Here is a 14099-nt window from a genome sequence, read left to right as displayed (position 1 = left end):
ACACTTACACAACATCAGGAACCACACACAAATAACATCAGCAACCACAGGCAAATCACGCATAAACAGGACTCGCACGCAGCAATCACGTAAAAAAGAACATCCGTGAATTTCAACTAACATGCAGAATGAGTAAGCCCACACACGTGGGACCAAAAAAAATCTTTTTAGTATAGAGAAGGGGGAGCAAAAGGGGGTCCGGGCATTGTTTTAGGTGAGCCATTACGAGAATATCCCTTTAAATTGATTATGAACTTTGTGACTCCTGACCTTTTTTTCACCCGACCCGTATCTAAACCAGATCTAAAGTACTTCACACGTGTGCAAATCGTGTGAAGAATGTAGTACACATTTGCATGAAAGCGTAAAATTTGTCGATGTTGAAATAAAGCCCGTTGGGGAAGGCAATGTGAAAAACAGAAGTACAAAGTTTCCTGCCTTTTGAAATGACAAGCAGTCTACAGGATGTCAAGCACAAGTTCGAACGTGACCCCAACGCCGGCGCCCGGCGGCGGGTGTCCGCCAGTGGGCATCCAGTTGGAGGGCGTGATACTGCCACCACTGCTGCTCATGGCCGTGATCCTGGGCCTGCTGGGGAACCTGGTGGCACTGTGGATCTTCTGGTTCCGGATCAAGTCCTGGAACGCCAACATTGTGTTCCTGCTCAACCTGGTTGTGGCCGACTTCCTGGCTCTGGTCAGCCTGCCGCTTCGCATTGACGCCCTTCTGAGGCGCCACTGGGTGTTCGGCGACGCCATGTGCCGCCTCAACCTCTTCCTCATGTTCTCCAACCGCACCGCCAGCATCGCCCTCATGACCATCGTCGCCTTCTACCGATACTTCAAGGTCTTGACGCGTTTGTGGTTGTCTCAATCGGGAGACTTTTCAATCTATTTCAACTAAAATGGATGCTAGCTAGTTGATTTCAGTTGATGTAGAGATGGACGGGATAGATTAACCGGTTGCCAGTCAATGTCAAGGCCAGTGGCAGAACAAACGTAAAGGGGGGTGGGGGGCAGGATTATTTCTTGTGAGCCCCCTAAAGATGACCAGCCAAATGGGGAATGCATAAATATTTTATCATTAAAACACTAGATCATATCTTTGCACATCATTTTACATGTGTTTATACTCTGCCCAACCAACTTTATCCAGGTTAGGCACGTACCCTAAACTCCGCCCCCGGTCAAGGCACTTATCAGCCAAATTTGGACTGTCAATTCATCACAGGAAACAGAAACAGACTAAGTGGTCACTATTTGATTGCAGTATCGATTTAGACTCACAACAATTTGCTAGTCAGTTGTATGCCTATAAATATAAAACGGATTGATCGGTCAGCGCAAAAACAATGGATTGTCAACAGCGAGAAATGGCCTTTTCACTATTTATTGGAAAAGAAATAATAGAAAACCATAGGCTGGTGACCACTCAATCATAGGGTACATAGCTAAACACCAGTTGAAGATGCAGCAGAACTATAGGGACATGATGGAATGGTCGCCAGTTAATGTAAGGAACGGTAGCCAAAGGGTGGAAGACCTTATTTGGGCTAACAATGGGACTGGTTGCCAGATAAGGTCAAAGCAGCTTAAAGGCAGACAGTGGATTGTTCGGCAACCAACAAACCCAAATCAACTGAGTAACCACTAGTCCACCGTGTTGTGTGTCCTCAGGTCGTGCACCCCCACCACCGCTTTAATCGCATGACCAAGCATCAGGCAGCTTTGTTTTCATTGGTGGTGTGGTTGCTGGTGAGCAGTCCTCGCATCCCTTTGCTGGCCTACAATCACATCAAGGGAAGCGGAAACAAAACCCAGTGCTTCTTCTTCACGTCATACAAAGAAGCATCTCGAGGTAGATACGGAGAGATCGGAGTCCAAATTCTGGTCCATAAACTTTTGTCCTCCATCATAGTTTGTTTTTTAACTGTATATTTTGCACTGAATATGTTTTTTTTCTAATAACGTCACATTTGATTGTGATCATTCTGACAGTATGCAATACATTAATAACCGCATTCGACGCAATAGTAAGTGTTTGCTTTCTGTTTCGATGTATACTGTAAGTATGGTTGCTTTCTTTTTAAATAGCCCCGGGGGAGGGGTCTAAAAGTCGCTCCCTTTGTTCTTCATGGTGAGAAGTCCAATATAAAGGCTTCTTTTTTTCAGAAAGATCAAAATGAAATGTGGTGGGTATATTCTAGGGAAGTATACACATTAAGCTTTGGAGCCCAATTTATTTTTGTCCCTGGGATGATAGTGAATTGATGCCATTATGCCAGTTGTCCCCAAAAATGGGAGTACGGTTACATCTTCTTTGGGTAACTCAGGATTGCAAGGTGGTACTTTGAAGTTGGATAAGCACAGGAATAAATCCTTCTTTGTATCTTCTATTTTCTGCCCTTAGCCATCATCATCCTAGTGACAATGCATCGCATTCTGACCGTTTTGGAATTCATCATTGCGCTCGTTTTGCTTCTCTTCTGCTCCGTGAGGATTTCCCGCTTCCTCAAAGAACGGCAGATGGGTAAACCCGAGAAGGTGCGCAAGGCCATGCGGGTGTGCGTGGCTATCGTGGTCATTTTTCTGGTGTGCTTCCTACCCACCACCATCACCACGTTGGGGATCTGGCTGAACCGCGCCCTCTGGCAATGGGACTGCAATGCCTTCTACATGCTCACCCAGCTCAACATCGTGTCCCTGGGGCTCAACTTCCTCAACTCGGCCCTGGACCCCATCGTCTATGTATTCTCCAGCACTCTGTTCAGGGCGGCGCTGGTGGCCGCCATACCCCCAAAACTGCGTTGTCATCAGGTAGAGGACAGCGAGCGCTCCTCGTCTACATCTCAGTCGACGGGCCTGGTGGAGCTCAGGCCAGCTAGAGCTAGTGAAGACGAGTGATACTATACTTTTAAAGTTCCAACTGTTTGTTCAGATGTTACTCATATTTCATGTAACTCTTGTTTCTCCAGTGACAAGCAACAAGCTTATTCTCAATGCAACGCCTTGAAACTAAGGGATGAGCAGTCCATTTTTTTAATCTTAATCATCCAAATGAAAAAAAAAATCCATAAACAAGCTCTAAAATAGAGATTTTATCTTCAAAAAGAGAAGAAAAAAATTGTGAATACTATTGAGTATACCACCATCAAGTGGAGATGTTGTCCAACTACAATAGCAGGTCTACTTTAGGTTAGAGTAGACCGTTAGAGGGTTGTTGCTTTCAGTAATTAAAACACCAACAAATTAAAATGTAGTTCATTAGGCAACAGAAATTAAGTATTAAAATACATTGTAAATTAATTTAGAGAACACCGTTTTACCTACTTCTGACATGAACATTTTCACAAACTGTACTTGATCAAACTTGGTTGCCATATTAAAATAATGTTTTAAATGAACTGGCTAAGCCAAGGAATTTTGATCTTATTGTTTGACATCTGAACAATTATGCTTAATTGTTTTGGATCAAACCAAAAATCACCACAACTAGCATGAGTTAGGAGAAATGTAGTTTAAGATAAATAGCAGTTTTGAAAGGAATGATTCCAATTTGCAAATCACAGCTCATTTTTGGGGAATAAAATGTAGATTTAGCCCACTTATGAATCAGCCAAGATGGGTCAAGCTACTTTTACAGTGACGAATGGTAACAGATCACAAAGAGTGAAGAGGCTCATTACAGACAAAGCCAGTAATCATCTACTCCTGGTTTCTTTGCAAAGGCAAATTGCTAAACAATGTCAGTTTTTAAGTGCATCTTCCAATTCTGGAAAAAGAAACATTGTCACTGTGGCAACCAGTACATGATAAAAATGCTCTTCCTGCACATCTAACTCAAGGAAAATAATGGTTCAAATATTGTAAATCACTCAGGGCAAACAATCAAAACCATTGTACAGGTATGATACATTCCTTTTGAATCAAATAGTCAATAGAGTGAACTAGTATACAGTTATAATGCAGTCCATTTTCCTGCGTGTTTGGGACTTAGTCCATTCTTCTACTTGAAGCAAAGTGCCACACCAATCAAAATTCCAAGATTAACAGCAGTTTCTCGCTGAAGTGCTACAAAAGCACTGACAGCAGTGTACAAGTGACTATTCAGACTGCTTCACACAACCTCTCCAGCAATCAGTTGTGTTATTAGCATACAGAGCTCATCTCATACTATGTTACAAACCAGGTTTGGCAACAGCAATCTGTCAGTAAACACCAGATTGCTTTCAAATGAATAAAGATTGTTTTTTTTAAATAAATTTGAAAATTAGTAATTGGGTAACTGAAGCCAAATTTGTTTTTAATGCTTCAAAAAAAAAAGTATCTTTTTAAAGAACATGTTAGAGGTACACTTAGATAAAATGCAATACAAGAGAAGTCATTTTAAGATTTTTTATTTAAATTTTACCAGATGTGTAACCAGATCACAGCAATGGACCCATCCTGCAAAGGGAAGAGGATAAAAGCAATTAAATCATTTAATTGTGAAAGTTACATTAGTATATTTACCTTAGGCCTTTGTTGGTGGATTCTGGATACTTCCAAGTGAGGGAATTGAAGGAAGGATATTCTGGAAGTACTGCATTCTGGAGAATTCTCTTCGTTCATTCTGGTAGCCATGCCTGTTTTGCACAATATAGGTTTTAACACCTTTCTTCTTTTCAGCATCCTGACCTTCAGCCTCAGCTTCTGGAGATGACATTGAGCCTTTGCCAGTGGGGTCTTTATGAGAAGAGGATGACTTCTGGGAGTTCCAATCAGGAATGCTAGCAGAAGGAGAACCTTCACCACCTTTGGAGGGCACATCAGTGTTTGGCAAGAAAGGCAATTTAGCACTAGGTTCCCCATTCCCACTGTCTGCATCTTTAATAGAAACTTGGTGTCCAGATTTAGAAGAGTAGTAAGATGGCCAAACAAGACCCTGATTACTAGAACCAGATGAAGTCCCCTTTTTGGCCATAGCCGGAAGATTCACTTTCACTTGTTGGGTAATTTCAGGAGCAACTTGTTGTCCAGATTTAGAAGAGTAGTAAGATGGCCAAACAAGACCCTGATTACTAGAACCAGCTGAAGAAGTCCCCTTTTTGGCCATAGCTGGAAGATTCACTTTCACTTGTTGGGTCATTTCAGGAGCAACTTGCTGTCCAGATTTAGAAGAATAGTAATATGGCCAAACAAGACCCTGATTACTAGAACCAGATGAAGAAGTCCCCTTTTTGGCCATAGCTGGAAGATTCACTTTCACTTGTTGGGTCATTTCAGGAGCAACTTGCTGTCCAGATTTAGAAGAGTAGTAAGATGGCCAAACAAGACCCTGATTACTAGAACCAGCTGAAGAAGTCCCCTTTTTGGCCATAGCTGGAAGATTCACTTTCACTTGTTGGGTCATTTCAGGAGCAACTTGCTGTCCAGATTTAGAAGAATAGTAATATGGCCAAACAAGACCCTGATTACTAGAAACAGATGAAGAAGTCCCCTTTTTGGCCATAGCTGGAAGATTCACTTTCACTTGTTGGGTCATTTCAGGAGCAACTTGCTGTCCAGATTTAGAAGAGTAGTAAGATGGCCAAACAAGACCCTGATTACTAGAACCAGATGAAGAAGTCCCCTTTTTGGCCATAGCTGGAAGATTCACTTTCACTTGTTGGGTCATTTCAGGAGCAACTTGGTGTCCAGATTTAGAAGAATAGTAAGATGGCCAAACAAGACCCTGATTACTAGAACCAGATGAAGAAGTCCCCTTTTTGGCCATAGCCGGAAGATTCACTTTCACTTGTTGGGTAATTTCAGGAGCAACTTGCTGTCCAGTTTTAGAAGAATAGTAAGATGGCCAAACAAGACCCTGATTACTAGAACCAGATGAAGAAGTCCCCTTTTTGGCCATGGCCGGAAGATTCACTTTCACTTGTTGGGTAATTTCAGGAGCAACTGGGGGAGTGTATTTTGGCAACTGGTCATAGCCTGCCCAGTTTATATACAGTTGGTTACCTGGACTAGTTGGGGGTTGTTTCTTACCAGCACCAAATTTGACTCCAGGTGAAGGAACCTTATGGGATTGCATGTGCTGTTGGGGCCAGTGGCTGCCAGGCTCAGATGGTGTGTTTTCCACTCCAGTTCCAGAAGGAAGACTTGCTTGTAATTTTCCCTGGGAGACTACAGGTGCAACTGAGGGGGTTTTGCGTGGGGATTTTCCATAGGTAGACCCATATGATGCCCAATTTGTGCGCACGTTAGCAGGCTTGCCCTTCACATCAGGTTGTCTTACTTGTACACCAGTCCAGGTTGAGAGTTTAGATGGACTGGACACAGGAGGCAATTTGTAGCCCTCCGATTCTCCACTTCCAGTTTCAACTTGGGCGGCACCATTTCGTGTATACTTGGAAAATTGATTGAAAAGATCGTATGTTGCCCAATTTGGGAGTGCATCACCACCTGCATTAGCTGGGGACTGTTCCTTAGCAGCGCCATGTTGGACTCCAGGAGGCGAAGGTACTTTATGGGCTTGCATGGGGTGCCAGTTATCAGGATCCACCTTTGTCCAACCATGGCCCAGCAAACTACCAGATTCAGGTGCTGAAGTCTCCTCTCCAGTACGAACTGGAAGATTCACTTGCATTTGAACATGGGCATCTGGAGGAGAATAGCTTGATGGCACAACATGAACTGAACTGTAGTACGAGGGCCAATTCGTGTACTGGTTGCCACCTAGATTAGCAGGCCGACCCTTAACAGGACCTTTTGTTTGTACGCCAGCACCAATTGAGGGCTTGTTATGTGGACTTGGCACAGAAGGCCGTTTGATACTTTGTTTCACACTGCCAGGGTCAACATCACTTGGTTTCTTGATTAGGCCATAGAATCCCCAATTTGTGTTCAAGTCAACTTCAGGACCAACAGGATATTTGGCTGCAGGAGGTGAAGGTACTTTATGGGATTGCATGTACTCTTGGCGCCATTGGCCCTTAGCAGGATGATCTACTTTTCCCCATGCAGGCCTATTGGTCCCGGAGGCAGAAAGACGCTCTTTTACCACAGGGGGAAGCACAGGAGAAATTTGAGTTTGATAGTGAGGATGTCCAACTGAACTATATGTTGACCAACTTTGGACAACATCACCTACTGGCTTGACTTGTCCTTTCACTGGATGGTGAGGTCTGGCTTCAACTGGATAAGAAGGAATGGGCGACTCCAACACTTGACTGTAGTAGCTCCAATTTGGGGACAGGTTACCACCTACTTTAATTTGCTGCCCTTTCACTGCACCATGAGGTCTGCCTTTGACTGGATCAGAAGGAATGGGCGACTCAAATGCTTGACTGTATCCCCAATTTGGAGAGCGATTACCACCCAGTTTAATTTGTTGCCCTTTCACTGCACCATGACGTCTAGCGTTGGTTGGCTCAGAAGGAATGGGTGACTCAAACGCTTGACTGTAGTATCTCCAATTTGGGGACAGGTTACCACCAAGATGAATTTGCTGTCCTTTCACTGTACCATGAGGTCTAGCTTTGGTTGGCTCAGAAGGAATTGGAGACTCAAAAGCTTGACTGTATTCCCAATTTGGAGAGATGTGACCACTATGTTTAATTTGCTGTCCTTTAACTGCACCATGAGGTCTACCTTTGATTGGATCAGAAGGAATAGAGTGGTATACTTGACTATATTCCAAATTTGGGGAGCGGTTACCATTTGCTTTCATTGCTGACTGTCCCTTGCCAACACCAGTTGAAGGCTTGTATGGTGTCCAGCCTTTTATGTTGGCACCAGGATTACTTGCAGGGCCTTCTTCAGGGGCATCAGTTGGACTCTCATACAAGGAATAGAATGTTCCCCATCCCTGGTTCAACTTGTCACTCGGGAGTTGTCCTTTGACACCACCAGTAACAACCTCAGGAGTGGTTGGGTTATAGTCAGTACCGTAAAATGGCCAGTTAGATGGCATGTTCCCATTTGCTGCAGATTGTCCCTTTACACCGCCTCTTGGGTGTTTGTAAGTGGATGACTGCCAGTTGCCTTTTACAGGGGAACTCTGCACTACTCCACTGGGAGGAAGCTCAGGGATAATTGAGATTTCCAAACTGGAAGGCAGCTCATACATTCCCCAGGTCGGTGGAATGTTTCCATCTGTACTTGCTGCCGACTGCCCCTTCACGCCACCTTTAGAGGGCTTGTAGATGGGAGGTTGTTTCCAGTTGCTGCCCAAATTACCTGCAGGTTTTCCTTTGCCAGGAGGTGTCCCCTTTACTCCATTGGGAAGCTCAGGAACAGAGGAGGTTTCAGAACTGGACGGGAGCTCATACATTGCCCAACTAGGGGGAAAAACAACATCTGGACGTGCCACTGATTGTCCTTTTGTGCCATATTTTGGGGGTTCGTAGCGGGAAAGTTGGTGCCAGTTGATTCCCATATCTGTTGCAGGTTTTGCCTTTACTCCATTAGGAAGAATCTCAGGAACAGCTGAGGTTTCCATACCGGGAGGGAACTCATACATTGCCCAGCTGGGGGGAATTTTAACATCTGGTCTTCTTGCCGATTGCCCTTTCACACCACCTTTTTGCATATTTGTTGCAGGCCTCCCTTTTACACCAGTAGGTGGAAGATCAGGAACATTTGATTCATAGCTGGAAGCTGGCTCATAATATGGACTATATAATGCCCAAATTGGAGGCACTTTGCCTCCCACATTGGCAACTTGCGCAACTTTGCCAGTGCCATGATGACTTCCTTTTACACTAGCAAAGGGAACTTCCAAAGTTGGAGATTCAACATTTGGTGGTTGTTCAAAAGATTCCCAATTTTCAGACACTTCATCTGGATTTTCTGCTAGGTGGGTATTGAATGGATTGAACGCTTCCCAAACATTACGCCAGTTGTCAGCAGGGTTGAACGTAGGTTCCCTGTTATCAGGACCGGAAGGACTGCCATTAGAAGGACCTTCAGGGGAGGTTGGTGCAGGTACAGGGTTGTATGTTGCAAAGTTCTTTTTACCAGTAGGAGCTTGAGATTCATATACCGGGCTGTACCAACTTGGGATCATGTAAACACCTGGAGTCATTGATTTCTGCCCCTTCACAGCATCAGCTTTGTGGTTGAAATTTGGTTCTTGAAAAGAATTGTAACCCTCCCAATGCTTTTGGCCAATAGGATTAACTTCTGGAGCTGCCATTGTAGTGCTAACTTGTCCCACAGCATGTGCTCCCTTGTAGCTAGAGGCTGTATCATAACCTGGCAAACTTAAAGCTGACTGAGGAGAACTAGAGCCCTTTTTGGCAAATTCTGTTGAGGCCACACTGGGAGTCTCAACACTGGTTGAGGACTCACTGCCAGGAAATGGGTGCAAGTAATTTTGCTGCAGTGCTCTGTGAGACTGACGCTGGCTTTTGGGCACAGAGGGTGGCCCGCCACTCATCTTATAGAGGGGTCTTTGGTCTGAGCAGAGATGAAGAAACAAAATTAACCATTAGACACTTGACTGGATCAGGCAACATTAATTTAGACACTTACACATTTGTTGTAGCGGCAAACTTGTAGCACTGCAAATTAAGAGCAGGCAGATCCAAGGAGACCTGAAAGCACAAAACAAGTCAATCTCAAGAAAGTTCACCTAATTCAGAATATTAGATATTGGAAGTAGCATAATGAGTTTTTCCATTGATATTGATTGAAACCAAATTAAACATTCATGGCTTGTAGCAAATTGTACATAGAGCTCTCTGGGACTGAATTTAAACATTACATCTCAAATTTGATCTGACGCTAAGAATAAATGAAGTTAAAGCTATGGCAAAAAGAATACTCACCAACTGACTTCAGCAAATCCAGGCCCCATGTTTGAAACCCAGGGTGCTGTGACCTTGACCCAAAGCAGACACAAAGGGAAGCTGACGTTTGAGTGACCGCAACCGCTGCTGCTTAAATACTGCTCAAGCCCTCATTACCTGTCATTGAACTCACCTGTATAATCACAAGACACGCCTCCTGGACTCTCCAAAAAATGAGCACTATCACTAAGTGGTTGTCCAAATGTCTTACACCAAGTCCCAACCCCAAATTATAATCGTCTAACTAAATATTTAGTCATTGACTGCTATTGACAGCCATAGACGCCCAATCCGTTTGAAGTGTGAGGCCTGGCAGCAAAAGAACGATCGTTCAATCGCTGCCAGCCCTCCGTAGGACGGGTTAGTCCCAATAAATTCATTGCAATTCAAATCTGGAGGATGAAAAGCACTCAAATACTTATCCTATATTATAAAATAAAAGCATTCAATTCTATTCAATTCAATATACTAGAAGGTCTAAATATTTGATTAAATTTTTTATGAGATGGTATTCCAAAAATTGCATTTCATTTAACAAGGAATATTTTATGTGGGGTAGTATGATGGTTTCAGGGTGACTTTGAAAGGAAACAGACAAGCTTTTTAAGATGAAAAAAGAAACGCACAAACACATGCATACACGCCGAGGTTAAAGTTGAGTCACCTGTGCGGGGGCTTCAACTCTGTCACTTTTATCTTCAGTGCCGCTTTCATCGTCTCGGTGAAGAACATCAGGTTGGCTGAGAGCCCCCAAAATACTGACAATTACCTGCCATACAGTCCTTTTTTTTTTTTTAGAAAGCAAACATATTTTTTGGGGCATGTTTTAGTCTCAAATGCCACATTTTAGCATTGGAACATAAAGGTGAACATGAATTAAATCTAATTTATTGCATTTTTTTTACAATAACTTTACAGACTTTCTATTCTCAGCAGCACTGGGCTTCTGTGTTGTCACATTGTCATTCTTTTGGTTTTTCAACCACAATTGGCAGTGAAAGGATTGCGTATGAAGGCCATTTGCGTCGGGTTTCGGCTGAGTGTTTTTATTTTTGTATTTTTTTACCAATGACAACAATCATTTCTAATTTCAAGTGAACATTCCTCTCATTCGTGGATGTGAATGCGGATGTTTGTCTAGTCGTGCCCTGTGATTACAAATAATAATGTTCAGCATTTTACATTAAATGAGCCTTCTAAGTGCATACTGCTATTTCTCACTATCCTTTTTTTTACCCCCAAGTAGAGTAGCAGGCAAAGTCAATATTCAGGGCATGTAAGTCAAAAGTAAACAGATTTATTGGTTTATCTAGCCAGGGAGTGCTGGAAAATACAGGGTTAATTCGTTATGTCAACATGTGATCAAAAACTTAAAATTTTCATATCTCCAATGATCTAATTCTGAACATATCTGTAACATTAGACATTTTTAAGAGGATAAAGAATATACGCATGGTCCAACAGTGATAATCTCTATTTTAGTGATTTTTTTTCTTCTTCACGGTTTCTGTTCGAACCATCATATGGTAGGGATTCTTAACCTCTTAAAACCAGAGTGGTTTTCCACAAATGTAAACAAAAGCTCTCAGCCTAGCAGAATTAACTATTGCGGTAAAGTAACCTAAAATATAATGTCAACATACTTTGTGTCCGCCATGTTTGGTTGTGTTAAATCAGGGGTTAAAAAATTATAAACTGTGTGAGTTAAAGAGCCATACATCAGAAACAGCATAAAAAAATCCAATCTGCCAAATTATTTTAAAATATAATGTATTATTTATTTTTAATGGGCCCTGGTGATTTTGAGTGTTTTAAGAAACAATAAAAATAAGAGAAACGAGGAAAACAGCCACAGTATATACAAAATATGATAAGAAGCAAAGAGACGCATTGATTTTGGCCGGGAGCCCCATACGGCTCGAGAGCCGCATGTTTGCCACCCCTGTTTTAAATGAATGGCTCTGTTTTCTTTAGCATTTTGACAGCAACTCCAACTGAGAGAGGAACTAGACATTGCAAAATTCTGATGTTGGTTTTTTTAAACGACCATAGTCTGTCAAACTGCTTCTTGTAATGTTGCGTTTTCTCCCGCTGTACAGCATTAGTATCTCAAAGGCGACAAACGGATGGCTTGTAGCTCCAAAAAGTCAAAATTAGCCAGATGGAAAATGGACGGATAGTCGCAGATTTGTGCACATTTTCACAAGTCCGGCACCTGACCAGGAATCGCGAAGGGCGTCATTTCCAAAGAGATATCCGCCTCGCAATGGCTCTGCAGGGTCGCGGTGATCAACTGGTCGGTGCGAGTCCGGGAGTCGTCGGACATCACCGAGACTCGGTCAAATTTCTGCTGGGGTCCGGCCGCCGGGGCCGCGGCCTCCTTGGGCATGGTGGTGTCGTGGTGGTAGGACACCATCTCGTTGCTCAAGTCCATCGCCTCCACGGTCGAGCTGGAGCAAAGGCGGTTGCAGCCCAGGATGGTGGAGAAAGCTTTGCGGAAATCGGCGTTGAAGGCGTAGATGACCGGGTTGAGCGACGAGTTAGCCCAGCCGAACCACACGAAGATACTGAAGGTGGTGTCGCTGACGCACGGCGGGGCGTCGGGCGCGCCGGCCTGGCAGAATGGAACCACGCAATTGAGGACAAAAAAGGGCAGCCAGCAGAAGACGAACACGCCCATGATGATGGACAGCGTCTTCAACACTTTGGTCTCCCTCTTGAAGGAACTTTTCAGAGCGCTCTCGTCCTGCGTGGACACGCGCGCAGCCGCGCAGGGTGCCGGCGCACGCTCCAGAGACGAGATGCGGCGGATCTGCGTCTGCGCGATGAGGAAGATGCGCGTGTACGTACCCACCATGATGAGGACGGGGATGTAGAAGCTGATGAGGGACGACGCGATGGCGTACGTCCGGTTGAGGCTGGCGTTGCAGTCGTCGGGCGGGTGCGCGCCGCCGTCCTCACCCTCCGTCTGGTTGAGCCGCGCGTCCCGGTGCCAGTTGAGCTGCACGGGGATGAAGGAGATGAGGATGGAGAGCGTCCACGCCACGCCGATCATGACGAAGGCGAACCGGCGCGTCATCTTGCGCTCGTAGCGAAAGGGGCTGGAGATGGCCCAGTAGCGGTCCATGCTGATGATGCACAGGTTGAGGATGGACGCCGTGGAGCACATGATGTCGAAGGCCACCCAAGTGTCACAGAAGCGGCCGAAGAGCCAGGCGCCCGCCACCTCGGACACGGCACGCCACGGCATGACCAGCACGGCCACGAACAGGTCGGACACGGCCAGCGAGATGACGAACGAGTTGGTGACTTTGGAGCGCAGGTGGCGGAATTTGACCACGGCGGCGCACACCAGCGTGTTGCCCAGGAGCGTGGACACGATCAGGGCGCACAGCACGAACCCGGTCAGCGCGCGCTTGACGCTCATGTCACCCGGAGCACCCGGAACGCCCGGAACACCCGGTTCCGAGGCGTCGTCACCCGCCGAGGTCACCAGTCGCGCGCGCTCGTCGTCCGGGGTGGCCATCGCTCCCTCCAGGCGTCTGCATCTGCCATCAGACGCAACTGCCGAGCGCCCCCCCAGCCCATTATTAAGACCACCCCCACGCCGCGCTCCGTGGATGATGGACATCACGTGCTTATGGCTCACCCGATTGCCCATTTGCCTTGTTTAAATGAATATGTATCAACGCAATGAAGGACAACGTGTTGACTTTCGAGGTTTAGTGAGTCAGTATACAGTGTGGGACAGTGAATGCTGCCCCCAACTGGAAAGAGAAGGGCAACACCACTTGGGAGTCGTTTTCACAAGGATCAAAATAAGCTTTGGTCCTTTTAAAAGCAATATAGTTTCAAGAAATGTTTTGATGAATTAAAAATAAACCATACAAATGTGTACATCTCATATTAACTTTTGGTAAAGTACAAGTGTGGCCCACCTGGCCCAAAATGTGAAGTACATTTCTCAATAATAAGGACAAACAATACAACATACGAATACACGTTTATAAAATGACGATAAAAAGAAAACTAAAATGAATTATAACACTTACACTAGCCATGGCACCCAATTCCACTCTCGTGTTGATAAATAACACAAAATAATATCATTGATAATAAATACTTTTTTTTATTTTAAGTACAAATGTTTTTTGTTAGAAAAAAACAAAATTACAACAAATGCAAAATAAATAAGACACTACCTAATGTTTATCCTTTTGATTTTGTTTTTGGATTGAAAAAAACAGAAACGTTGAGGCTTTTTTTAATAAATAAG

At 44.4% G+C, this 14099-nt stretch overlaps 3 protein-coding genes and 1 long non-coding RNA gene across 4 annotated transcripts in view; 2 read left to right on the top strand and 2 right to left on the bottom strand.

Moving 5' to 3' along the window:
- smim36 (small integral membrane protein 36) overlaps positions 1-14099 on the top strand; it is a 117577-nt gene that overhangs the window by 27869 nt on the left and 75609 nt on the right. The window lies entirely within an intron of this gene.
- Positions 466-3420, top strand: LOC144093136 (hydroxycarboxylic acid receptor 3-like). The gene is made up of 3 exons (XM_077626452.1): positions 466-846; positions 1677-1857; positions 2410-3420. The coding sequence occupies exons 1-3, from the start codon at positions 466-468 to the stop codon at positions 2901-2903; spliced, it is 1056 nt and encodes a 351-aa protein (XP_077482578.1). The 3' UTR covers positions 2904-3420.
- LOC144092712 (uncharacterized) lies at positions 4381-9925 on the bottom strand. Its single transcript, XR_013306131.1, has 4 exons — positions 9803-9925; positions 9507-9568; positions 4512-9431; positions 4381-4445 (listed from the first exon to the last, which is right to left on the bottom strand). It is a non-coding gene; the product is annotated as an uncharacterized LOC144092712 (long non-coding RNA).
- On the bottom strand, positions 12290-13374 carry LOC144092761 (D(1A) dopamine receptor-like). Its single transcript, XM_077625831.1, has 2 exons — positions 12674-13374; positions 12290-12437 (listed from the first exon to the last, which is right to left on the bottom strand). The coding sequence occupies exons 1-2, from the start codon at positions 13347-13349 to the stop codon at positions 12364-12366; spliced, it is 750 nt and encodes a 249-aa protein (XP_077481957.1). The 5' UTR covers positions 13350-13374; the 3' UTR covers positions 12290-12363.

The sequence above is a fragment of the Stigmatopora argus genome, chromosome 18 (genome assembly GCF_051989625.1).
Source record: "Stigmatopora argus isolate UIUO_Sarg chromosome 18, RoL_Sarg_1.0, whole genome shotgun sequence".
Classification (NCBI taxonomy): domain Eukaryota; kingdom Metazoa; phylum Chordata; class Actinopteri; order Syngnathiformes; family Syngnathidae; genus Stigmatopora; species Stigmatopora argus.
Note: the sequence above shows the minus strand (reverse complement) of the source record. Positions and strands in the feature narration are given on the sequence as shown.